Source organism: Corapipo altera, unplaced genomic scaffold, assembly GCF_003945725.1.
Source record: "Corapipo altera isolate COAL_440 unplaced genomic scaffold, ASM394572v1 160, whole genome shotgun sequence".
NCBI classification, from domain to species: Eukaryota; Metazoa; Chordata; class Aves; order Passeriformes; family Pipridae; genus Corapipo; species Corapipo altera.
This window is the reverse complement of record NW_020885016.1, coordinates 87,341-113,497: the sequence shown is the minus strand read 5'-3', so window position 1 is coordinate 113,497 and position 26,157 is coordinate 87,341. Positions and strand designations below refer to the sequence as shown.

Below are 26,157 nucleotides of genomic sequence, written 5' to 3'. Positions count from 1 at the left end.
TCCCCAGGGAGTGTCTGCTGAGCCCCTCACTGAAGACAGGCCTTGATGTCCAGCTTCCACCTGAGGCCAAAGAGGTGCCCTCCAGCAGCAGAAGGGCCCCCAGGGCTCAACAGCTACCACAGTCTCATACCACCAGGAGCCTTCAGGGCTCAGGAGGTTTCACCTCTCTGTCTGCTCCCTCTGTGCCACCTCAACAAGCTCCCACCCAGGGTGATGGAGTCACATCAACATCCTCCTCCCTGTGGCTGACTGTGCCAACCCCACCATCACTCCCTCCTTGGCTGGGACATGCCTGGCTGCTTCCAACCACCCGAGTCCCCATGCCCTGAGCAGAGCTGCCCTTGGCCCAGGGACAGCAGCCAGAGCTGGGGACAGTGAGGATGACCACAGTGAGGATGATCTCAGTGAGGATGACCTCAGTGAGGGTGACCTCAGGTCTCCCCATCCCCGTGCACAGAGATGCTGCAGTCTCTGCCTGTCTCCTCTGGTGCCAACACCTCCAGATGTTCAGCCAGCTGTGATGTGCCATTATCACCTCTCTTGCCTCTGCTGTGTCACCACTCTTCTCTCACACACCTCCCCTGGGGAAAGGACACATTGTCCCCTGTCACTGGCTCCACCAACACGGGTTGAGGAGCTGCCTCTTCTCCTCTCCTCTGGCTGTTTGCCCCAAGGACTGAGCCTGCTGCCAGGGCTGCCAGGGGGGAGGATGGTGTTTCAGCCCTCTGACAGAGGAAAAGGGGCTGTGGCACAGAGGAAAAGAGGGATTGGAGGCTTCTCTGTGACATACAAATGGTGTAATGAGGACACTGTGAATGAGGAAACATCTTTCATCAGGAAAACAATTCCAGATGATGTAACTTCCAGCTCCTGCCAAGGGGCTGAGCAGAGCCCCAGAGCTCCCCAGCTGGGACAAGGACCAAGACAGCTCTCCTGACCACTCCCAGGCAGCGTGGGACAGGTAACACCAGGGTGAGGAAAGCCAGAACTGATGCTAATGCTGTCTCATGAGGGCTGACCCAGCCCCAGAGCCCAGGCTGGGACCCAGCTCCTGAATGGGGACAGCAGCAACCCCCAGGCTGGACTGGTGATGGGTCACTGCTGTGACACTGAACCTCCTGGCTGAGCCTTCCTGGGGCCAGACACAGACCTGGGCAGGTACAGCCTCTGCCTGGGAACCGGTGAGTCTCGGGATACACTGACATCCAGTCACTGCTTTTCCAGTGGGACACAGTCTCAGGTGTCCCGGGGCCGTGTCACAGGTACGTGACCTCAATGACGTTGGGCTCAGCGCTCCCGCTGGGAAGGTGGTGCTTGCAGGAGCACTGGCAGCTCCCTCCAGCCAGATCCATGCCAGGCAGATCCCACCTCCTCTGAGGGTCCAGCTGCTTCCAGTGGGTGAGGTGCACCCCGTTGTGCAGGTCCTGTGGCAGGGGCTCGTGGTACAGGGTGATCTGCACGGTGCGGAGCTGGGGCCCGTAGTGCACCACGAGGATGATGAACACGGCCAGGAGCACGAAGACCACCACGATGACCGAGATCATGGGCAGCGCGTCCGCCTTCTTCGTCACGGCCCTGGCGACTGACACGGGGGTGACGGCGGCCACGTCCTGCGGCTCGGGGTGTCTCAGCTGGCTGCTGGGCACGGAGCTGTTCATGGCTCAGCGGGCTGACCTGGCACAGGGAAACCCGGGGTGACCCCCAAGCAGAGGCTGTTCCTGTCCCTATCTCCTGCCCTCGAGGCCACAGCTCCCGCCTGCACTTGCAGCTGCCAGGGAATGGGATGATCCCATAAGTGCTCCCTCCCTCAGGCTCGTGGAACAGGATCAGTTTTGGTGGCCGTCTCTGGGCTTGTAGGATGGTTCCCTGGACACGTTCAGCCAGGGAGGAAATGCCCTCTGTCTCCTCACCTGGACACCTCTGGCGTGGGGCTTTTCCTCCCCACCACACCCCTTCCACCCTCCCCTCTTCACCCCCGGCCCCACGGCGCTAATCCAGGACCAAACGGCCCCACGGGGACCACCCTGGGAGACCCAACCCCATGAGTCGTCCCTCGCCACGGCGGCGAAATCCCGTGGGAGCCAGCACGGCTGGGAGCAGGGGCAGTGGGGGGAGAGGAGGGACGGAGAGCCCTCCCAGCCCCTCAGGGGTACCTCGGCTTTCCTGCTGCCTGGGAATCATCGTCTCCAGCGGCGGGGCTGGGAAGCGGACGGCGGGAGCAGCAGGAACAGCTCCGGGATGATCTCCGGTGTAGGTGCAGCCACACTCACCTCGGAAGCTGCCACGTCACTCCTCGGCCCCACACCCCCCCCGGGATGCCCGGGGCACACGAGGAAGCGCCTGCTCACCCCGGGGCAGGAGCTGCTCCCATTCCCAGCCCGGTGCCACCTCAGCGCTGCCGCCCCCTCCCCGCTCCCGCCGACCCTCCTCTCACCCCGCGCAGGACAAGGGCCCTTTGTTTGGGGACAAGCGCCCACCCCCCCTTCAGCTGCACCCAAGGCAGGAAACTTCCCCGAAACCACCGGCTCGGCGTGAAAATGTAACGCGGGGAAGAAACAGGGGTAAAAAAAAGCCCCCTCTGCACGTGAACTCTGCACAGCCCGGGACAGTGAGTGTATCCACACAGAGATCCCGGCGGGAAGGACCCTCGTCCGAGGGAGGGAGCAGCCCCAGAGGTGATTTTCTCCGGAGCAGCCCCAGAGGTGATTTTCTCCGTCCCACTGCTGCGGGAGGAGCACTCCCAGCACGGCTGTGGCCAGAGGTGGGAGTGCCTGGGGAAGCTCTGCACCCTTTGGACCATCAAGTTGGATGGTCCAAACCTCTGTGCAAGGTTTTCTCCAATGATTCTGTGATTCCATGACCAGTGCCAGGGCAGGGCTGGCACATCTGTCCCCTTGCACGGCAGCTGTGCCACAAGGCTGGCAGGGATACCCTCCAGGAATGTCCTCCAGGGATATCCTCTAGGGATGCCCTCCAGGGATATTCTCCAGGGATGCCCTCCAGGCTGGTACATCACCCCTGCACTCAGGTGGGTACCATCCCCCTGGGCCAGGGATGCTGTGTGTCAGACCACTGGGAATGACCCTGAGCACATCTCCGAGCGGAAAACATGGATCCCCTCGAGTTTTAGTCAAAACAAAGCACATTCCCCCATCCTCCCTTCCCCAAACACCACTGCTCTTACCTGCAGGCTCTCAGCACACAAGCTCGGGTGAATATTTGGGCTCTGTCCTTCCTGCATGTGGGAAGGACAGGGTGGGAAATGCCTTTTCCACCATCCAGCCGAGCATCCAGAAGAGATTTAACTGCATGTGAGAGCTTCTGGGAATTTGCACTCATTTCAGGATTCAGTAAAACCTTAATCTACAGCATAATCTCTGAGCGTCACATCTGTGCAAGGGACAGAGGAATGGGGGGAGCTGCTGGCAGGGGGTTTGTCCCAGCAAAGGCTGCTGGAGAGGCCACTGCCAGGGGGGCTGGTGGTTTGTTTGGGGGGCTGGAGGGGTCTGAAGACCCCCAGAAACATGAGGAGCTGCCCAGTGCATGGGGGATCTCTCCTTCCAGGCCTGCCACCATCTCCCAGCTGTGTGAAGAAAGGACCTTGGTGGCAGCAGCAGTCACCCCTTGATGCACTCAGTGCTGTGAAGGAGCAGCTCTGTTGCCCTCAGATGAAGCTCTGTGGCTTTTGGGGGTCTGTGGGAGGGGGTTGGACCAGCCCCTAGAGCAGGAGACACAATCCTGTGGCTTGCATCCTGAACACCCATATGGACCCTCCAAGACAGGCAACCTTTCCCATGTGAGGACACTAGAACCCTTCTCCTCTCCCAGACACCCATTTAAATCAAATTATTCCCTCTGGAGTTCAAACTATGGACAGGCAGGACCTGCACAGAGCAGCACGTCACAGGGCTGCGGCCAAGAAACAGCCTGAACCCCTCGGGCTGGATGGGGGCCAGAACTGGCCCAATATTCCGGTTCCTCCCCTTCTCAAGGAGCTGGGGAAGGGGTAAGTCAAAGCTGTGTATCGTGTGGGAAGGGATGCTGCTGCTACCTGGAGAACTGCATCCCAAAGGTGGCACATCCCGGTGCCAGACAGGCTGGAGCTGCACAGGGAGGCACAGGGTACAGGGCAGATCCAGCTGCTGAGTTACCCTGGCCCCACAAGGAGCAATTATTCCAAAATCCCTCATGGAGGTACTAAGAAATCCCCCCTCATGTGGGGGGGAGCACCAGCTCCTCCTGCAGCTCTCATCCCACACAGCCTACAGCCCTCACAGCTGATGCGGGGTGGATTGGAGCTGGGGGCACATCCTACCACAAACAAAGCATCTCCCCAAAAACCCAGGCACCATAAGGAAGCTCCTGAGGCCCAAAGCAGGACTGTGACTCCGCTGTCCCCCACCAGAGGAGTCGAATCCCCCACCAAAGCCACGGCGAGGTTTCCTTTGCTGCCTGAGCTATGTCTCACATCCTCCCCGACCATAATGGGCTGAAAAACACAGTTCCCCTGTGGATTCAGCCCGTTTCCTTCTATTCTTTAACAGGAAGCTCTGTGAGAGTCAGCCCAGGCAGGCAAATCCTCGCCCTGCGCTCCTTCCCGGCATGGCCAGAGCCTCGGCGGGGCTCCGGAGCTGCAGCCGCCGCAGAGATGCTGCTCCCATCCATCCCTCTGCTCCTCTGGCTCTTCCTGCTGCTCCCAGGTGAGCTGCTCCACACTCCAGGGAGCGGGAGGTGGTGCTGGATGGGGGGATCTGGGGAGCTGGGCTTCCCAGGGGGAACCAGCCAGAGCTTTGGAGCTGCCATTGGAAAGCTCGGCCACTCAATTCCGGGGTGGAAGGAGGCAGGTTGTTGGGAAAAACGTGGCCATACCAGGTTTGCAGGGTTTGCTTGGAGCTGCTGGAATATAAGAACTTGTTTCCTGGTTAACCAAAGGAGTGTTTGGGCTGAGGCATCTGTAGTAAGTGCCTTTTGTCAAATAAGAGTAAATGTGGAACATTTAAATGTACGGGACATTATTTTCCTCAAAAATATTTTTTCCTTGACTATTTTCCATTTTTCCTCTCATTGATATAAATACAAACCCCATGTGCAAGAACATGCTATAATAACTCTGCTCCTTCGGGGTAATTCTGCTCTGACTTTTTTTTCCCATGTGAGTTGAGGTGTGGGATGAAGGAGCTGGTTTCCTGCTCCAAAGGGTGACAGGTTGTTTTTTCCTGCATCATCAGACACCTCTTGCACTGCTGACAGCTGTAGTAGCTGGAAGCTGGAATACATTCAAAGGAATATGAAATAATGTGTCTCCAATTCAAAGGTTTTATCATTAAACCATAGAAGTTGCCCCGGGTTACAGCCACTGTGCTGGTGATAATGGGATTTTTTAAAAGGTAGAGAATCAGGGAATGGTTTGTGTTGGAGGGGGCCTTAAAGGTCTTCTCATTCCATAGAATATAGACACCAATTCCAAGAAGTAAGAAAATGACTCTTCATTAGAGGGCAACGCTGGCTTCAGCAGCGGGGGGATGTGTGTCTGGGATCAGCCTCAAGGATCAGATCAAGGGGCTTTGAGGCCCCTTGGCCATCCTGTGGCTTTCCCTAATGCCCACCTAGAATGCTCTTTTCCTCTTAAAACCATTGGTTGGGTTTTTATGGGACAGGAAAGGCAGGAAGGTGTCAGGCCCCCTCTCTGGCTTGACTGCCCCATGCCAAGGTCCAGCCCCTGCATGGAGCAGGATTCCCAGGAGCAATGCCCAAAGAGCCACCTTCCAGGTGGACCTGGCTGCTGCAGCATCAGGTGGACAGGATGTCATCCTCCATCCTTCAGTCCTGTGGGCATCACTTGGTCCTCTCAAAGCAGGTTGCCCAAAATCAGGGGGCAGGGACCGTCCAGTTGATGGTCAGGGCACTGCTGGTGCTCGCTGGGCATCGTCACCTCTTCAGCCTCCCTCAAACCCACCCCCTGTCATGTGTCCTGCCCCCCTTTTCTATGCTGATCCAACACCTCTGAAATGGCTTTTTTTATTTAATTAGTGATTTTACAGCAAGTCCCCGAGGTGCTGCAGTACCTGCTTCAGCACAAGGCAGAGCAGCAGCTCAGCGAAAGGGGCAGTCGGGTCCGTGGTGCTGCTGGTTCCCTGGCACACAGGCACCTGGAAAAGGGAATTAGGGGCTCTGGAACAAGATAGAAGAGCTGAGAGGTCTCCCTGCACCTGGGGAGATGGAGGTCACCTTGAGGAGAGGCACAATTAGCTTTGGCTGGACACTGCTTTTTGCCACACAGGCCTTTCTTGCTTTTACTTTATGCGGGTTCAGTAATTTATTAATTTATCATTTCCTAAATTAAGCTTCTAAGCTCTCATGGTTATTTCTAAAGGGAGGTTCAGATACTGTTATTTTGAAATAGCTGAAGGGGGAAGGATTGGAACATTTCCAACTTGTTTTTCCTCCCCCCAGAAACACTTAGCAGAATATTTGTCCAAACAAACCTCTTCCTATGGACCGTTTCCATTACAATGGGCAGGCATTTTCCAGACAAAAGATTTCCACTGAAAAATTCCTCCTCAAAGCTGTTGAAAACCCAGCAGGATTTTCCCACTCTTGTTGTTCCATCCACTGCTCTCCTTATCTGTGCCACAGCCTGTGGGTGGATAGTGCCATGAGAAACGTGGTGTATCCAACCCAGACATGTATATTGGGATATATTTTTGATATAATCAAGAAGATGGGATGCAGCTAAAGGACAGGCATTCAGATTCCTGATACATCCTTAAACCAGGCCATCCAGTGCATCCTAAAGCCAATTCCTTGGCCAAAGGAGGGGCCAGCCCAACCCTGTCGTGGTGGTGAAGGAGGAAGAGAAAGCAGGAGGTGGTTCAGAGAAATGTTTGTTCAAACAACAAACTGCTCCCTTCGAGTAACACGAACCCCCTCCGATGACTCTGCAAATCTCACCACAGCAGCTTCCAGGAATTATGTCCCATTTACAATAGGTGAGTCAACAGCAGGTGTCCTTGGAGGAGATGGTGCTGGAAACCCAAAGCCCCTGCTGGAAAAGCCAAGCTGGGCAGGGGAGAGCTGTGGGTTGTGTAGCTGTTAAAGGCCTCAGCTGGGAGCTCTCATGGCTCCACTTCCCAGAGGAGCCCCCTCGGCATGACCCAACCTCCCCTCTGAGTCCAGAGGAGGTACCAAGAGGATCAGAGGGATGGAGCAGCTCTGCTGGGAGGAAAGGCTTGGGAGAGTTGGGATTGTTCAGCCTGGAGAAGAGAAGGCTCCAGTGTGACCTAATTGTGGCCTTCCAGTGCCTGAAGGAGCCAACAGGAAAGATGGAGAGAAACTATTGACAAGGGCTTGGAGTGCCAGGACAAGGGGGAATGGCTTCAAACTGCCAGAGGACAGAGTTAGATGGGATATTGGGAAGAAATTCTTCCCTGTGAGGGTGGGGAGGCCCTGGCACAGGTTGCCCAGAGAAGCTGGGGCTGCCCCATCCCTGGAAGTGTCCAAGGCCAGGTTGGATAGTACTTGGAGCAACCTGGGCTAGTGGAAGGTGTCCCTGCCCATGGCAGGGGGTGGAACTGGATGATCTTTCAGGTCCCTTCCAACCCAAACCATTCCATGATTTGGGCTTTGCTGGAGACTTATGAGGAGCTGTTTTGGCAGCAGTGGGGGTCCATGGAGGTGTGGAGTGTGTCCATTCACATCCCAGAGTAACCCAGGCAACCCCTTCTGGCACTGGGGACAGCCATCACTAATCTGGGCAGGAGATGCAAGGTGGGTGTCCCCTACATTTCCCACCATTGTCAGGCACAACTGCAGACTCATCACACTCCTGAGGGCAGCACAGCTCGGAGAGAGCAGCTCCACACATACAATTCAATAAGCTCCTCTTGTACATTAGCTGGAAGTGACTCTGGAGTTGCTAAAAATCTTGGAATCACACTGAAATTAGTGTGGTGAGAAACGTGGGAGAAACATGTCCCAGCTGACGATGCACTGGATGGAGACACAGGAACACTGGGGTTCGTGTCTGCCACTTCTCACAGCCATGCAACACTCTTTGCCTTGTTTTCCCCAGGTATGAAATAGGGATAATAAAATGATCTCTTCCATAAATCAGAGAATTACAGGATGTTCTGGATGGGAAGGAACCTTACAGAACCATAGAATCCCAGAACAGTTTGTGTTAGAAGAGACCTGAAAGATCATCCAGTTCCACCCCTGCCATGGGCAGGGACACCTTCTACTAACCCAGGTTGCTCCAAGCCCCGTCTAACTTGGCCTTGGACACTTCCAGGGATCCAGGGGCAGCCACAGCTTCTCTGGGCAACCTGTGCCAGGGCCTCCCCACCCTCACAGGGAAGGATTTCTTCCCAATATCCCATCTGACCCTGTCCTCTGGCAGTGAGAAGCCATTCCCCTCTATCCTGTCCCCGCATTCCTTGTCCCCAGTCCCTCTCCAGCTCTCCTGGAGCCACTTTAGGCCCTGGAAGGGGCTCTCAGGTCTCCCTGGAGCCTTCTCCAGGTGAACCCCCCCCAGCTCTCCCAGCCTGGCTCCAGAGCAGAGGGGCTCCAGCGCTTGGAACATCTCCATGGCCGCCTCTGGACTCACTCTAGCAGCTCCACGTCCTTCTTATGCTGTTCCCCAGAGCTGGAGGCAGCTCTGCAGGTGGGGGTCTCACCTGAGCAGAGTAGAGGGGCAGAATCCCCCCCTCACCTGTTGCCCACTCCTCTTTGGATGCATAAAATGCTTTGAAATCTGGGAGTAAAACCCAGGTGATCTCACCAGGTCATTCACCTAAAATCTGGGCTCACCTGAAGGTTGTCAGGCCAAGATGCTTCACCTGCTCTGGAGCTGCTGCTCCTGTGAGACTCAGCACCTGGGGCAGCAGCTGCACGGTGCCTTCCCAGCCCTGGAACAACTGCTTCCAGGCAGGGACATCCTTCTTCTGCTCCCCTGGGGCTCAAACCAGGACACTAAAGAAAAGCAGGTGGAAAGAACAGGAGTTACAGAAATGCCTTTGCTACCAGCCCCTTGCACACCTTGTGTCCTGAACCAGTCCCAGGAGACCACGCTCCTGCATGGTGGTTCTAAACACCACACAGCAACACTCCAATAAACCTGGGGAGTCTTGGAATTCCTGGAAAGAACAGTCAGTTTGGGAAGAAACTTGGAAAGTCTCCTCTGCAAAGTGCTTTATGCTCTGCTAATGAATAATGTTATTTTTAAAAGCTGTAGGAAGGCACAAAGCACAGGCCAGGCTCCGGGGCCCAGCCAGCCAGGATAGGTGGTTCCCCCATTTTCCATTTGCAGTGGGCATGGAGTGATTTCTCCTCCAAAATCCCAGCCCCGGTGCCAAGCCCAAGGAGCAGCACAACCAGGAGAAGGGCAGCACTACAAACACCAGGAGCAGACACAGAGCTGTAAAACGAGCAGGTCACAGAGGAAACTGGAACCAGTGCACAGCTGGGAGGGTGGCAGTGCAGCAGTCCTGGGGAGCAGGTGGCTGTTCCCCAGACACCACAGAGCAGTGGGGGTGCAGCCAGGAGAAAAGCCATATTCCTTTTTGCTTCCAGGAGTAACCACCTTACATGATAAAACCAGCCCTTGGCACCTCATTGATGAGGCAGATCCCGCTCTGTGCACGTAGTTTCCCCACATTGTTTGTCTCCCGGGTTGTTTTCCACATCCAAGTGGTTTTTAATTGCCTTCCACTAAGATCTGGCTCACCAGAGAGGACCATGGAATGTGATGCTTGGAGAGGATGCCCAGGCCTGGGCACAGCCCTTGAGGATGGGCAGAGGAAGGCAACATTTTAATTTTTTAATTTTAATTGCTGATGAAATCTGGGATTAATTCCTGCCTCTCTAAACTTTCCATAACACTTTGGCTGAGTCATTACAATTCAGAAGCACTTGGCAGTGAGTTGCCAAAACCCACTGTGCCGTTTGGGAATTAAGACACTTGAATGCCTCTGTGGATGTGGGACCTGATTTAGGCTGTCAGTTATCCGGCACTTTTCTTCTCTCTCCTCCACAATTTCCACCTCCTCTGTTCTGCTGTGAGACCCTCAAGGCAGAGACACCTTATTTAGGCACTTAATAAAACAGGACCTAGGCTTTTGCAGAGCTCTCTGCTTCTCAGGTTTCCTCGCAGAGGATTTTTTTCCCACATGAAAGTCCTAACAATTGGGTGGTGTTGCTTCTGCTGCCATTTGCACCCAGGAAACAGCTGCACCTGCATTAAACGGTCACTGTTTTCTTTCTCATGTTTTTTTTTTGACAGAAGTGCCAATATACAAATTGAAAAGGCTATTTTTAGGTCGCTGGATCTCTTTTCTGCAAGCCTTTGTCCCTGCAGCCTGCAAGCACAGGGGGACACTGAGGGACAGCACTGCAAGCACAGGGGGACACTGAGGGACAGCACTGCCCACGGGCTCTGCAGCTCCTGCTGCCACATCCCCCCAGAAGTGCCAGGGAAGGGAAGAGTCCAGGGCTGCTCGTCATCAGGGGTAGACAGTCCCTCTCCATCAACAGTTCTGGGTGGACAGAACCAGTCCCTGCAACCCCACACTTGTGCCAGAGCTCCTCTCTGGTGACTCCATCCCTCTATGGGCACAGACTGGACAGCACAAGCCCGTCTCGACCCTGATATAAACCTTGCTGAGGCCTCTCCAGCTGGCCCAGGGCTCTATAGGAGGCCCTGGCAAAGTTTGGGGTTTTTAAAGTCAGTCCCTCTCTTTGGTCAGCATCTGGAGAAATCATGCTTTAAATGTCTACAATTGCCTAAAAAAAATACCAAAGCAGAAATGCCTAAAATTGACCTTTCTTTTGGTTTTACATCATCCTCTTTTTGAGCTGAGGAGTGGGGTAAGCTGCTGGCTGTGGGAATATCTCAGGTGCCGTGAGAGAAGGCTCCACGGAGAGACCCCTCTGCTCTCAGTCTAACACACATCTGACCTCACAGAACTACTGCAAATAACAGGAATCCAAAATTCATAGAATCACAGAATCATAGAATCATAAGTTTGGGTTGGAAGGGACCTGAAAGATCATCCAGTTCCAACCCCTGCCATGGGCAGGGACACCTTCCACTAGCCCACGTTGCTCCAAGCCCCGTCTAACCTGGCCTTGGACACTTCCAGGGATCCAGGGGCAGCCACAGCTTCTCTGGGCAACCTGTGCCAGGGCCTCCCCACCCTCATAGGAAAGGATTTCTTCCCAATATCCCATCTGACCCTGCCCTCTGGCAGTCTGAAGCCATTCCCCCTTGTCCAGGCCCTTGTCAATAGTCTCTCTCCATCTTTCCTGTCGGTTCCTTCAGGCACTGGAAGGCCACAATTAGGTCACACTGGAGCCTTCTCTTCTCCAGGCTGAACAATCCCAACTCTCCCAGCCTTTCCTCCCAGCAGAGCTGCTCCATCCCTCTGATCATCTTGGGGCCTCCTCTGGACTCTCTCCAGCAGCTCCATGTGCTCCCTGTGCTGTTCCCCAGGGCTGGAGCAGCTCTGCAGGGGGGTCTCAGCTGAGGGGGCAGAGGGGTAGAATCCCCCCATCCTGTGCTGACCAAGCTGCTTTTCAAAATTCTCCTGGGAAAATGAACCAGGGAGCACTGAGCTGGAGCTGAAATGCAGTGGCAGATCCGAGGTGCTGCTGTGCAGCTCTGGTGGGTGACTGGGAGTTTCCCAGGACAGCAGGAGCAGAAATCCACGTTTCCCATCGTAAATCCCTCAGTCAGCTCCCCATCTCCACCTAGAACTGCCCGATCCACTGTGAATCACTGGCACCCAAACACACGAGGAATCTCTTGGCTCTGCTCACGCTCATTGAATGGCTTTGATGTTTATTACAATTCCAGCTGCGTCCTGGTTATTACTGGGAGCTGTTTATATATCCAGGGCTCTCTGTGGAGGGAGCAGGGCCATGCTGGCAGCAGCACTCGCAGGGAATATTTTCCAACACCAGAGTCCCCCGGGATGTCTGCGTGGAGCCGCGACACGTGGCGCTGTTTGTCTGTGCCCGTCCTGCTGCCCAGCCCCACAATGGGACTTGGGTCCCTTCCTGCTCTGCACACATCCATCCCACTCCAAAGCAATCCAGTCAGGATGCTGAGCACCCTCCCCTAAAGAAAACACCCCATTTAACAGGACTTTTGATTATTTGAGTTGGCAGGGAAGGCATAACATGCAGCAGTGGCCAGAAGTCAGAGCCAGAGCTGCTCTGCTTGGAAATGATGTGTGGATGTATTTAGAGAAGCCAAGGTATTTTATTCTGGAGCAAAATGACAGAAGGGGATCTCCATCCCTTCACAGCAAGGCTAGGCACTTCTCTGCAGCAAAGCTCAAACATGCAGACCAGGGGGAGCATCCCTGGTGAACTCCAGGACCAGAGTACTGGGGGGAAAGTGCTTATTTACAGCAAATCCAAGGTTTAGGTCTGCAAACTTCTCAAGTTCTCCAGTGTGTCCCTCAGCAGCAGGCTGAGCTGTGGTGGAAGAAAGCCTTGAGTATAATCCTCTACCTCCTGCCCCAGCACCAGGGGTGTGCCAGGGATGCTGGAGCTGTCCCATGGCAGCACAGGGCAATGTCACCTCCCTTGCCCTCAGCTTCCTCCCATCCCTAGAGGCTCTGTTTAAGCTTTCAGAATTCTCCTCATCTGCACCAGAAATGGTGGAATTAACAGCCAGATCATCACCTTTATTCCCCTCTTCCTTTGGCAAAGACTAAGTGCAGACAACAGCTCTTTCTTCAGCGATTCTTGGTGCTTTCATGTGCCACGTACACGAAAAAGCACCTGTGATCATTTCAGTTATCATGAGCAGCTCCTTCTCCCCACAGGAAAACAAGACAATGTCTCCTGCAAGGGAATTTTGGAAAAAGAGGAGCTGTTTGAGTCTGGCAGTGGCTGAAGGATATTGGCCCTCCATGATGATCTCAGCACGTTTATTTTTGTGTTGAATGTGTAGAGTATCTTAAGGCATTTGCAAATCAATGTCCAGAATCACAGAATTGTTTAGGTTGGAAAAGCCCTCTAGGATCCTCAAGTCCAACCATTCCCCCAAGACTGCCAATGCCACCATGTCCCCAAAGTGACACAGTTGTTAAAAACAGAAATGGGGTTGAGAGCTGTTTAAGAGGAAGCCCAGAGACAAAGAGAAAACTTGGCAAACTCTTGGGATCGATGGAAGCAGCCCAGGTCACCACATGTTCTCCATGGAGCCAGCTGTGTCCCTGGGGAGCAGGAGTGCCCTGCACCATCCCAGGGGATGGGTCTGCAAAGGGGTGCAACCCCCTTCCTCAAAAGAAGTATCTCTACCTCTTTAAGAAGGGCAAATGTGTGCCTAAAATATCCTTTTTCTCCTTTAATCCTGTCCGTTATTAGTGTGATGCTCATTTAACTTGCTCTTCAAAACCCCTAGAGAAGGCTATCCCATAAATTATCCAACACAATTCACTCCTAGAAACTCACTGCCCTTATGTGAAGGCAGTTTCCTATTGCCCAGCCTTCTTTTTCTTTACTTCCTTTTCTGGTCCTGTTCCCAATGGATTTAGAAAACCAACCAGTCCCTTCCACTCTGTGAAATCAAAGATCTGATCATGTCTCCCCTTTCCTGGGCTGACAAGGACAGTTTTGCCAGCCTGCTGCTCAGTAAGCTGGAAGACAAAAACATGGAAAAGATCTGAAAAGTCAGGACTGATTTTCACAGCCAAACCCCATCTGGAAATAAAACACATTTTATTAAGTAGTCACCGTAGTTTACACACTGTTTTACTTCCTGTTTGGCTGAGATCATTGTCATAAAGCCTCAGACACAAAAACAATTATGGCTTCAAAGTAGTTACTTGAGGAAAAGGGGATCAATCAGGAGCTCACTGCACCCAGAGGGTCCTGAGGGGTGAGCTCTGAGCTCCTGATAACCCCACACTGGGTGTGAGGGTCTCATTCCAGACACACAGCACTGCCAGGACACTCAGACAGGCTCTGCCAGACACCAACAGCATAAGGGCCAACCACAAAATTCACCTCCATCACCTCTACAGCTCCCAGTATCAAATTAGGGCATCCCAGAATGGTTTGGGTTGGAAGAGACCTTAAAGCCCATCTTGTTCCACCCCCTGCCATGGGTAGGGACACCTTCCACTAGCCCAGGTTGCTCCAAGTCCCGTCCAACCTGGCCTTGGACACTTCCAGGGATCCAGGGGCAGCCACAGCTTCTCTGGGCAACCTGTGCCAGGGCCTCCCCACCCTCACAGGGTGGAATTTCTTCCCAGTATCCCATCTAACCCTACTCTCTTTCAGTTTGAAGCCATTATGGGGTGTTGTAGGCAGTGGCTTCTCCAGCCACAGCTGGAGAAAGGTAGAGATCCAAGACAGGTCAGAGCAACAGCACATCAGGAGTTCCTGGTCCCCTCTTTGGTGACAAATAGGACCTGGAGATGCTCTCTGTCCCAGGTGCTCCTGAGTGATGTGCAGAAGCAGGTGAGATGCATCTCACCCCCAGGGAGGACAGGTCCTGGCTGAAAACAGGCACATGAGCACTGCTCTGCCACGGCTGGTGCTGCCTTGCTCCCCATGCCACCCCCTGCAAGGGCACTGCTCCTCACAGACCCTGTGGCAGTGCAGCTACGTGGCATCAGGAGGGGACAGTGTGCTGGAAGGATTCAGCCTTCCCTGCTGTCCCTTTCTGTCCAAAACCTTTAGCTCCCCTGGTGAGATGGATCACTGATGGGATCAGACTCAGCTGCTTTCTGTACCTGTATTGTCATTTCTTTCATTAATCTTAACCACAGAGAGCACCAGGGTCACCAGCAATAACCATTTTAAAATCCCAATTAGCTTCTGCCTTTCAACAGTAGACTCAAAGTCACCTTCCCAAAGTTAAGCCACAGAATCACAGAACATTCTGAGTTGGAAGGGACCCACGAGGATCAGTTGGGTTTGATTTGAGCATTTAAAGTGCATTTTACGTTTTCCAGGTCTTGTCCCCAAGTGTGAGAACTGGACATATCTTTTTCCCATTTTCAAGGGCAGCATTTGTAATTGGCATCTCATCTCACCATTGGGGGTTGGACTAGTTGACCTTTAAAGGTTCCTTCCAACCCAAACTGTTCTATTCCATGTTTCTATGGTCACAGGAGCTGGGGCTTAAAGAAAAACACCCGGGATGCTGAGAACAGGCAACATGGGGCACTGGGGCAGGGATGCCTTGTCATGAACCCAAAAGAAAACCAACCAAACAAAAAACCCCAAACAAAACCACCTTTCAGTTGAGAAACTGGGGACTCAGAGCAACACCTACAACCTTGCATGGACCTGCAAGACTACCCACTCCTTCAGGGAAGGTAGCACCAAGTCAGTCCCCAGGGCTGCAGCCCCCTCCAGACATAGCCAAGGCTTCATCCAGCATCCAAGGGTACAAATATATGGGACAGAAGGATCAGAGGTAGGAGACAAGAAGCTGAACAGCCCCATTGGCCACTGGAAGCCTTTACAAACTTTGTCCATCCATGCCTTAAGGTCTTAAGGGAATAAAGCCTTTAAACATGTACTCCAGAGTACAAGTCACATACCCTTCTCTGCCAAGACTGAGCTGGAGGCAAACCATGGATTTCTGTGGCCTTCTATTTTTCCCCTGTAACAGAGGCAGATGGCCCCCCAAAGGGTTCAGCTCCAGCTGGGGAGGAGGACACTCATCCTGGCTGGATAAACTCCAGTACTAATTTACAGAACCTGCACTCAGTGTTTGCTGCTTCTTCTTTGCAAATGCTTTTGGGAGAACTACCTATTCCAAAGCCATTCCCACAGAAGATGAGGAAAAGCCAAACCACACAAGGAACAAGAACACCAGTGCAGTAGTGACAGTCACAGATTAGCACCACTAACACTCTTTACTCTTTCATTCCAGGTTCCACAGCCTCCACAAACTCCTCCATCGATGCTGTAACAGGTACCTGCCAGGTTGGGATGTGCTTTATGTGTCTGTCTGGATGTGGATGCACATGGAAACATGGGGATGCAAATGGAGAGCCCACAAATGGGGACCTGATTCCAAACTGCTGAGGCACCTTCTCCCAGGATCCTGCTCTGTGCACATCCACCACCACTCACCCCCAGATCTCCAGGGACATGGGGGCCACTGTGCCCCAGAGGGTGACCTGGTTTGGCCCCCTGATTATCTGGAAGAGAGCAAGGCTGTGTTCCAGAAAGCCTGGAGAAAGAGGGATCCTGCCTTGTCTTTGCTCCCTGTTTCCCCCAACTGTTTCGCAGCACGTTATCCTCTAGGGATCCAAGGATCCTCAGCCATGGTCCCTTTCCCTGCTCGTCCCTACAGCCACACCAGTGACAAACCCTCTCCATGGCATCTCTTGCCTCCCTCACCCTTTCAGCTCTTCTGGCCCCACCCTGATCCTGTGGGATCACCAACATGGAGCACATGTAAGACACGTCACCTCCATGTCCCTCTGCTTGTGTTACAGGTCCACCCCAGCCAACAACACACAGCCCTGAAGTGAAGAACCACACCTCAGGTAACACTCAGCTGGAGACCCAGGGAATGGCTGGAGCTGTGTCAGGGCAGGCTCAGGTTGGATCTCAGCAAAAGGTTCTTCCCCCAGAGGCTGGTTGGGCACTGCCCAGGCTCCCCAGGGCAGTGGGCACAGCCCCAAGGCTGCCAGAGCTCCAGGAGGGTTTGGCTGATCCTCTGGGGCACAGGGGGTGACTCTTGGGGATGGGCCTGTGCAGGGCCAGGGGTTGGACTGGATGATCCTTGTGGGTCCCTTCCACCCCAGCACATTCTGGGATTCTGTGAGCAGAGCAGCTCAGGGCATCCCAGTTTGTAACTGGTCTGACCCTCAGTCCAGCTGGGCCATCCAGCAGGAAATGGGGCTGTGCAGTGGCAGGTTAGATGAGGACAGTGGTGGGGAAGAAGGAAGTTTTGTGGTGTAAGGCCTTCTGATCCAGCCAACTCACCCCAGAGGGATCAAGGCACAGGTGTGAGCAAGAACAGGGGAAGAAATTATTAAATTGAATAGGTAGGCTGAGATGGTTGTAGAGCAGAATCATAGAATGGTTTGGGTTGGAAAGAACCTTAAAGCTCATCTCGTTCCACCCCATCCTGTGGGCAGGGACACCTTCCACCAGACCAGGTTGCTCCAAGACCCATCCAACCTGGCTGATCTTTAAGATCCCTTCCAACTCACCTTTCTATGTTGCTGTGCCATGTACACAAAACCAATGACACAAGAAATTATCTCTGCAACTCCAGATCCACATCTGTTAGTCCACTTGGATCTTTGGAGATGGATCTGTTCCTAATATGTTTTGGGGAAAAAAAAAAATCTAAGCATAGTTACTCCTCCAAAGGGACCCAAATAATACCCAAGGAAAAATATCTAAAAATATCTGATGATGCTTCCAAGCTTTGCAGGAAAAAAAAAAAAAGAAACTTAGAAGAAACTTAATCCTAAATTCTAATATTTTGGTGAAGGATTTGGATAAAAGGAAAAAAACTCCACACTAACCTTAAAACCATTTTCACTCTTTTCTCATTTTATTGAAAAGCCAAGAGAAGTCTAGACAAGGAACTTGCCTATCCCAGCTGGTGATCCTTGCAGAGGGATTATTGAAAGCTTTTTCCCCCACATCTTGCTCTGGACCATGCTCTTGCTGTGCAGCTTGGAGTAGCAGGTTGGGGCAGATGATGGAGCCTGCAGACCACTTCAAGAGCTGAATGATTTATTCCTGGAAACTCTGAGTGAAATGAAATGTAAAAGTTGGCATTTCAGATAACACGCAAATGACCACGTGGGTGCCAGGCAGCTCCAGGCAGTTCAAGTGTCCAGTGACAAAAATACCTTCATTTCTCAAAGCTGGGAAAAAAGCAGTGGCAAAACCCTGACTTTCTCCATGTGTTTGCTGAGCTCTGCCAGCTCAGCACCTCCTCAAAAAAAAAAAGCAGAAGTTAATCCCAAAGTACAAGAGCTCCTTGAGTCTGAGCAGGATGGAGGCTGTTTCCATGTCTGTGCTTTCCCTAGCAGATTATTCCTAACTCTCCAGGGCTCTTGAGGGCTCTCTGTAATAGCTGTGCCCTCCTCCAAGCTGTTTCTGAGCAGGGCTCTTTGAGGTAACACTTCACTTCCCCTGCAGAGCCGGCAGTAAAACCAACAACACCCCCCAGACCGAGTCCCACCTCTGCGGGTCAAACTACTACAGCCACACCCTCCACCACCACCACCACTCCAACAACACTGCCAGCCTCTACTGGGCAAGGTAAGGATGGAAAACTCAACCTTTTGCTCATGCAGGACCTGTTTGTGCCTCCCTGCTTATCTAAGAAAGACTGGGGACATCAGAAACACTGGGCTAAGTCCACACCATGCTGATTATTCAATAATTCAGCCAATATTGAATTTCTTTGAGTCTTTGCTGAAAGAGCAGCTCAGTTCAGCTCCCTAAAAGCACATGGCTGGACACAGCCAGGACAAGCCTGTATTAGAAAAGCCAGGTCATGCTTTATCAAACAAAGCTTCCCAGAGGAGCTTCAGCCTCCCCAGACCTGTCCCAGCTCACCTCTCAGGTACACTCTGAACTGGCTGCACCCCTTGCTAGGTGGGCATCTTGATGTTTGTGTGGAGGAAAAGTTCCATGCAAGCAAAGGTTTTTACCCCCTGGACACCCAACAGCTCCCCATAGCAGAATTAGTAGCAGCTTCAAGAGTTAATTCTCCTTTTCCATGTTTTCTTTATCTAGATGATAAGTCTAGTGGAAACAGAAGCACAGCAGCTACTTCTGCAACTCCTCAAGGTATTTGTCCTTCTATAGAGTAACAATAACTTAGATAATGTCATGGCAATCAGCTTGCTTGGCTCTCATGGCACAGGTTATCTGAGCACTAGTCCTTTGGGGTTGAGCCACCATTTGCACCCAAAATCACATCTGGTATCCTTACAAGCAGTGATAAAACACAGGATCAGATGGTCTGCTGGGATGAACTTGAGCAGTTGAATGATGGATCTACGTGCAGGAAAAGGGAGCCCTTTTAACATCCTCTTAAATAAATATAATTTTGCTTTTGACAGCTTAACACAACCTGTAAGCACAAATTAAAGAATTTAGTAAAAGTTTTCTCAGGAATAAGGGTAGAATCCCAGAGGCTGGGAAGACTGGAGTCTGACAACTGAGCTGATTTCCCATTAATGGTTCAGCCTCAAAAATCTGCAATGGTCAACACAGAAACTGCTCTGCCTCTCCAAGTGCCTCTCAGATCTCTAACACAAGCAAGATTAGAAACCCATGGTCAGCTGTGCCCACCCAGATGGCTGTGCCCACCTAAGGCAGGAGCCCTTTGCCTCAGAGCAGCTTGTTCCTCATCACAGCCCTGATTTATTGCTGAGAAGCTCCGCACACCTTTGCTGTATGGCTGCTGATGCTTCCAAAAGCCAGATCTCCTGTTGTGTGAGACCCAACATCTCCCAGGGATGGAGTGTCTGTGCCAGGCTAAGCAAACCACAACTTCTGCCCATGGCTAGAAGAACAATTTCAGAATAAAACAAAGAATGTGATGAGCTGTGAAAAAACCATACAGCAGGAGTCCCTGTTTCTCCAGACTGTTCTGCTCCACATGGCTTCTGACCCAGTTAGATTTGTTATTTCATGCCTTTTCCCCTTTTTCTTCTGACTTTTGGCAAAATCAGATTCCAAAACAGTGATGGTTTGTGTGGGACAGGAACCCCAGGGCAGTGTCAGGAGCTGTGCACACCCCTCCAGGCACCACACACTTTTGGCCAGTGCTGCTGCTGGGAAGGTGGGGATGGGAAAGGAGGGAAGAAGATCCTACTTGACATGCAGATGATCTTGTGAAACTCTGAAGTATCATTTCTAGTCTCCTGACAGGGCCTGCAGCTGTTCCTTGAGGTCGATGCAGACACTCAGGCCATTCAACACTCAGCCTAGAGGCAGCAGAGGATGTTTTTTTCCCTTTACAAGTGAAACACAGGGACTGGCTTTAAATTTCCTTGTACAGGCACTGGAGCAGCTGTCACAAACCAAACAGCTTCCTACAAGCCAGTTTCTCCCACTCAGAATTGGAGTCCTTGCTCAGACAAACCTCTGTGCTGCCACAGCTAGACTGCATGTGGGATACAAATTAGCCCAGCTCAAATAAGCTTAACTACTTCTAGATAACCCAGGACAGCACACCCACCCCCTTCAAATCCAAAGACAAGCCAAACAGTCAATCCACACCCACACTCTGCAAAACTTTGTCCTCTAAGTGGATATTTTTCTTTTGAGTCTCAATGTTTATGAGCTATAGAAAATCTTCCCAGTTCACTCTTCCAGCCTCCCATTGGGGTTTCTGCCAAAAACCTGCACCTGGGATTGCAGAACCTGCAGAGTTTATACAAGGGCACTCGAATTTTGGTTCCCTGGATTTCTATTTGGACATGGGAAACAGTACAAAGTATGTTTGGTGGGAAGCTTTTAGCCTGAGCATGAATTCCATGTTTGCCCAGGTATCACCAGCATTACTGTGACTCCATTCTCCCCTCCAGGTGCCCATTGATTCCTTTGGTTATGAGATGACACTCAAGGACAAGGCTCACATTCTGTGTTTCTCTCTGCAGATCAAGAGCCGACGAAAAGGGAGAGAACCACGACACCAGTGCCTCAGGGTGTTCCCTCCTCCCAGAGAGGTGATCCCTGCTATGGATTTTACAGCCCTTTACTCAGCCAACAGCAAGGCCATCACACCTCTGTCTTGATGGCAGTAGGAGAACAGCCCACGAGTCCCTGAGGGGTGCTGGCCATCCCATCTAGCCCTTGAAATGCCTGTAAAGCTCTGCAGAAGCAGCATTTGGGGGCAGCCTGGGAACAGCAGGTGTGGGTCACAGCAGGAAAGGTGCCACTATGGGAAAAGGTTGGAAAAGGAGGGAGAAAAGACAAACTCCACCCTCAATCCCACTACCAGGGCAGATCTTCACCTGCCACACTCAGCTTCCTCCCTGGGGTCCCAGCAGGGCCCTGTGGGAGTTCTCAGCTTGTCCATAAAAGGGGCAATGATTTCACACAGGTCTTGGTCACTTTGCTGTTAACATTGATGGGCCTGGCCAGGATCCAACCTCAGTCTGTTCAATAAAGTACAGGTGTGAATTAATCCTCTAGCATTGCTGGGAATGCTTTTCCCAACTTTGGAAGGAGGACTTTGACATAAAGTGCCTTTTTCCCCTCTGTAGGCCCCTCAGAGCCTGTCACCCCCATGCTGAACTCCTCTGAGCCCGCCCCGACGGACGACGGATCACCACTGACAGTGGCAGCTTTTGGTAAGTTCTTGTGCAGCCTGGGGAGAACAGAGGGGGCTGTTTTGCCAGGACACATTGTTTTGGACTCTCAGTTTCATGAGGCCTTGGCACAGGTTGCCCAGAGAAGCTGTGGCTGCCTCTGGATCCCTGGAAGTGTCCAAGGCCAGGTTGGACGGGGCTTGGAGCAACCTGGGATAGGGGAAGGTGTCTCTGCCCATGGCAGGGGGTGGAACTGGATGAGCTTCAAGGTCCCTTCCAACCCAAACCATTCCATGATTCTAAGTCCTGGACCAGTCTTAGCAGGACAAGATTCCTGGGCAAAGAATAGTTTGATTTGTTGAGGCCTGGTGTCAGAATCCATTCTGCACTTGGCCAGAGCTTTATGAGACATTTAGCTTGTCTCTCCCTGGTGCTTTGCTTTTTGTCTCACTTAACACACCTTTAGGGTAAGATTTCCCAACTGCAGTAGGAACATACTGACTCCTGTCAATCCCCACTGTAATCAGCTGACTTCTGCCCTCCTGGCACTGCCTTATCAATTAAGTATTCATCAATTAAGTATTCAGCAGCAGCCCTTTGAAGTTAAAACACAAGAGGATAGTCATTCACTCTAGTGACTATTCACTTCTCTGCCATGATCACATTAATGAAAACATTGATTTCCTGCCCAACTTTTGATGACAGTCAAAGTCTCTCTGCTACCCCAGGATCCAGGATGTTCTTCTGTCAATCTCAGACAGTTCTTTGCTCCATCTCCAGGTGTCATCAGCTTCATTGTTATCCTGGTGGTGGTGGTGATCATCCTGGTCAGTGTGGTCAGCCTGAGGTTCAAGTGTAACCGCTCCAAGGAGGAAGGTATTTGCCCAAGGGGATCTGTCTTTCCCTAATCCACAGGTCACCAGTTTCCATGTTGGATTTGGCAATTCCTAAAAGATGCATTTGAAAAGGTTTTGAAGCCAAACTGGAACACAGATGCAGCAGTCGGGAATGCAGTGTGACCTCCTCTCTAGAGCCCCAGCCCAGCCCCATCTGCACAAAGACAAGTCTCAAGTTTGCTGCAGCTCAGTGGGCAGATTCCCAGACATGGCAGATTCCCAGACATGGCAGCTCTTCCAGCAAAAGTCATGGAGTTTGACACTCCTTTTCCCTAGGAATCCCACTTTCCACTAAGCAGTGCCCACCAGAGGGCAAGGCTGCTCTATGATAAAACAGATACCTTCCTGAAGTCCAAAGGACATTGGTGACTGAAGAGGCAGCAAGGCCATCAGGTCCTGCCTGTATGGCCCATTCATTGAAAGATTTTCCCTCATCAACTCTCAGGTTTCCCCCATGGTGTCTCTTATCTCATTCAGATTTCATTTATGTCCCTGTACAACGTAATTCAGAATAGAGCTGGCTTATTCTATGGCTTAGCTGTGATGTTTTCTCGCCTGTGTGTCACCAACTCCAGCTTTTCTCCCTCCAGACAAACAGAAACCAGGAAGCTCCATGGTATCAGAGAGGTAAGGCTGCTCATGCTGTCTATGTCCAGTTCAAAGTGCCTATTTTATTCCAGAGCTAAAGAATCTGCTTTGGTTATATCAGGTGGAAGGAAGCATCTCAAAACATCTCTGATAGCTGATAGAGACAAAGGTAGACAGTCAATATTTCGGGGCCTCTTTTCAAAGCTTCCCTGAATCTCCAAAGACTCATCACCTTCCCAAAGCAGTGTGCTTGTCTTTCTTTGCCTAGATACAGACTTGAGGTCTAAACTTGAGTTTCTGATTCTCAAAGCAGTCTCAGGTATCTTCCAAGATGCTTATTATTACTGTTAACCCAGAGAGAGTAGGATAAGGGGGCCCCAGTTCAGAGACCTTTGAAAAAGAAGCATCAAGTGGAGAATGGTCTGTCAGAACCCCATGGTCCATCATTGCTACCCCAGAAGAGAGGCTGAAGGTGGGAAAACAGCAGGAAACAAGAGCTGGAAGGGACCACAGCATGTTGCTCCTACTTTTCTATCTGATAGTTTCCTACCAAAGTAATAAACCCTGCTTTGGAAAGGGGCAAGGGACACAAAGCATTTAGGTGCCAAATTTTCATCAACAGCAGTGTTTCCCAAATATCCTTAATGATCATGATCCAAGTGATCTGAAGCCACTGAGGCAGAACATGCCAGAGCGAAGGACAGAGCCCTGGGGCACCCTAATCCCCAAAGTCATCCAGTCTCCACTGGCACTAAATGTGTATCCCATTCCTCAGGGTAGGAAGAAAGGGGAATTCCATGTTCTTAAGGCTTGTAACTGACTCTTGAGAGAGACACTGACAATAAATACATGAGCAGCAGCATTGGAAGGAACAATACCCAGGGCTCCCTCTGTATGACAAATAACCTTAAGGGCCTCGTAGGAGAAATAAATAACCTGGTTTTATTACAAGCAAATGAAGTGAGTAGAAAGGTGAAAGGGGGGAGGGGCTTTTATTAACTGAAGAGGAGTTCCTTTTTCTTTTTTAATTAAAAAAGGTGTGGCACAGAGTAGTAAGATGAATGGTTCTGTCTGAACCTGACACCAGGGAACTTTTGCGGTGGGAATAGGGAAAAATATAAAAAGTAAAGATGTAACTAAACAAAGACCTTCTCTGCCTATTGTGTCCAGGGGGTACATCACAATCAATCAAAAAGAAGGGTAACACCCCCTCCCTGGGCAGAGAAATAACCTTTTAAGGTAAAACCAGCATTTAATGAACATGTAGCAGTTTATGTAACCGAAAGAACTACAAAAGGTGTGGTTTTCAAACTGGTCCTGTGCTTCCAGACCCAAGTGGCTTTGGGACACAGCACACTGAAATTAAACCTTCTGTTACACTTCCTTTGTCTCACAGGTTTTTGCCGTCTTTCCAAATTCGAAAGAAGGATTTTTCCCACACTAGGACAGGGCTCCCAGTAATGCTCTCTTTTGTTCCAGTTCTGGTGAGGGCTGCAGGGCTGGCAGGAAATCCATTGACTGGGAACCAAAACCAAACTGCTCCCTGACTCTGCCTACAAGTAGTGACACAGGGGACAGTGGTGCTTTCTGTAGGGCACACACAGCTTGTTTGCCCAGAGATCTGGGAATGTGGCACCAAGGATGGGCCTGAATCAGGACAGCAGCTCAACAGGCAATGGAAACCACCCCTGGTCCTGTGTACCAGACTCAGCCTTGCCTGTTTACCTCCAGCTGTGTGCAAACAAACTTTGTCCTTGGAGGTGTCCTAGGAGTGACTGGACATGGCACTCAGTGCTCTGGGCTGGCTGACAAGGTGGGGATCAGGCACAGGTTGGACTCAATGATCTTGGAGGTTTTTCCCAACCTAAACGACTCTGTGATTCTGTGATTCCCTCTCTTGTTTCCCAGAGCAGTTAATACCACCTTCTCTCCCTGACAGCTGCTCAGCAGACACGAGCCAGAAGGACAACAGCATCACTCTGATCTCCATGAAGAACATCAACATGAACAACAGCATGAGTTACCCACCATCAGAAAAGGTGTCCCTTTTCAGCCTTGCTTTTTAGGGCATTAGCTGGGGATCATTTCTGTGGCTGGATAAGAGCATGCCTTTGAGGTACTTCTTTGGTCTCTTATTCCTTCAGAAATATAACAAAAAAACAGCTGCCATCAAACTCCTAAATGTCCAAACTGGTTCCAGTGAGCCCAGTGAAAAGTTTGGGTGCCCATCTCAGGTTTACCTGAGCTGCCTGAACTCGAGGTGTCAAATATACCTCATGTATACAGGTGACATGGCCTAAGGCCAGCCAACAAAGTGGTTTGTCATTAAATGAAGAGGTCAGCAGCCTTTGAGAAATCAAGGTCTCACTCTCCAGCCCAAGCTCACCCACTCCAGCTCCACAGGTGGTTGAAGCACATTCCCTTCAGTGCCCTCACATCCATCCCACACGAGGATTTCACATCATTTTCACTTGTTTTAAAGCTGGGATTGAGTTTGGGAGAACACAATGCTTTGAACTCCCTCTGCCAGCCCAAACAGGCTGCTGATGCCCCATGTCCTGTTCTTTTGCCAGGTGCTATGAAGAGCCCAGAGAACGAAGCTGAGACATCACAACCAGCAGTGACTTTCTAGGTTCTTTTTCTTTTTTTTCCTTTGTGGAAAGAGCGAGGGTGGATTTTATATATAAATTATTATGTCCTTTCTGATCAATACATATAGTGTCCTACATAGCTTCCCCACCTGGGGCCTAAGGGCTTTCTCCAGTTACGGCCTGCCATGCTCAGTGGTTGATATCTAACTCTATTTTTGAGATGCCTTCAAACACTCAGAATAAATCCAGCAGCAGAAAGCACCAAGGCACCACCTACTTCACTAATGGCCTTTACAGTCTGTGCCAGGCAGTCACGGCTCGTTAATCAGCGCAGCCCCACGTCAAGTCAAAGCTGTGTGTTAGGAAAGCCTGATCTGAAGACCTGAGGAGACTTAAATGGCCAAGTTCTAGGTCAAATCCCAGTATGATAATCCAAGCCCCTTATCCCTGGTGCCCTCGTTGTCCCCACAGTGGTGGGGATGATCACACCCACCTGCCTCACAGGGTTGTTGTGAGGCTACAGTAGTCCATGTCTGTACAGCATTTGGAGAGCCGTGAATTAAAGGTGCTGCTGAAATACAATTTGCTGTCTTAAAGACTTTATTATTAATACCTGAGCTTCAGGCAGGCAGATCACTGCCTTCCCATGTGCTTAAACACTCATCTGAAGTGTGAGGAATGAAGTCTCTGCACAGACAGGGGTTTAGCTGAGTGTAAAACCCAGTGGCCACAAGCAACATGCTGAGCTACTTGAGTTCCTGGAGTCTGGCAGCGCGAGTGTGCTTGGGAGAGCTTCCATCGTCTCCACCACTG

The 26,157-nt window shown here is 51.4% G+C and overlaps 2 protein-coding genes across 3 annotated transcripts; one reads left to right on the top strand and one right to left on the bottom strand.

The window, feature by feature from the left end:
- Positions 1 to 1,256: 1,256 nt before the first annotated feature.
- SMIM33 (small integral membrane protein 33) lies at positions 1,257 to 1,658 on the bottom strand. Its single transcript, XM_027667648.1, has one exon. The coding sequence runs from the start codon at positions 1,656 to 1,658 to the stop codon at positions 1,257 to 1,259; it is 402 nt and encodes a 133-aa protein (XP_027523449.1).
- A 2,921-nt stretch (positions 1,659 to 4,579) lies between these two features.
- ECSCR (endothelial cell surface expressed chemotaxis and apoptosis regulator) lies at positions 4,580 to 26,157 on the top strand. 2 transcript variants are annotated; one of them, XR_003531674.1, is made up of 11 exons: positions 4,580 to 4,700; positions 15,899 to 15,940; positions 16,470 to 16,520; positions 18,139 to 18,261; positions 18,742 to 18,795; positions 20,616 to 20,684; positions 21,225 to 21,311; positions 22,050 to 22,145; positions 22,756 to 22,792; positions 24,693 to 24,869; positions 25,327 to 26,157. XR_003531674.1 is itself a non-coding variant. In XM_027667654.1 (11 exons), the coding sequence occupies exons 1-11, from the start codon at positions 4,649 to 4,651 to the stop codon at positions 25,333 to 25,335; spliced, it is 720 nt and encodes a 239-aa protein (XP_027523455.1). In that variant the 5' UTR covers positions 4,580 to 4,648; the 3' UTR covers positions 25,336 to 26,157. The 2 variants fall into 2 exon arrangements, 1 of the variants encoding a protein (XP_027523455.1); XM_027667654.1 differs by having other exon boundaries at positions 24,693 to 24,792.

Coding starts and splice junctions, on each gene's coding strand:
- ECSCR (XM_027667654.1), top strand. CDS start 4,649: ATGCTGCTCCCATCCATCCCTCTGCTCCTCTGGCTCTTCCTGCTGCTC. Junction 20,685..21,224: donor TGTTCCCTCCTCCCAGAGAG/GTGATCCCTGCT, acceptor TCCCCTCTGTAG/GCCCCTCAGAGCCTGTCACC. Junction 21,312..22,049: donor ACTGACAGTGGCAGCTTTTG/GTAAGTTCTTGT, acceptor CTCCATCTCCAG/GTGTCATCAGCTTCATTGTT.
- SMIM33 (XM_027667648.1), bottom strand. CDS start 1,658: ATGAACAGCTCCGTGCCCAGCAGCCAGCTGAGACACCCCGAGCCGCAG.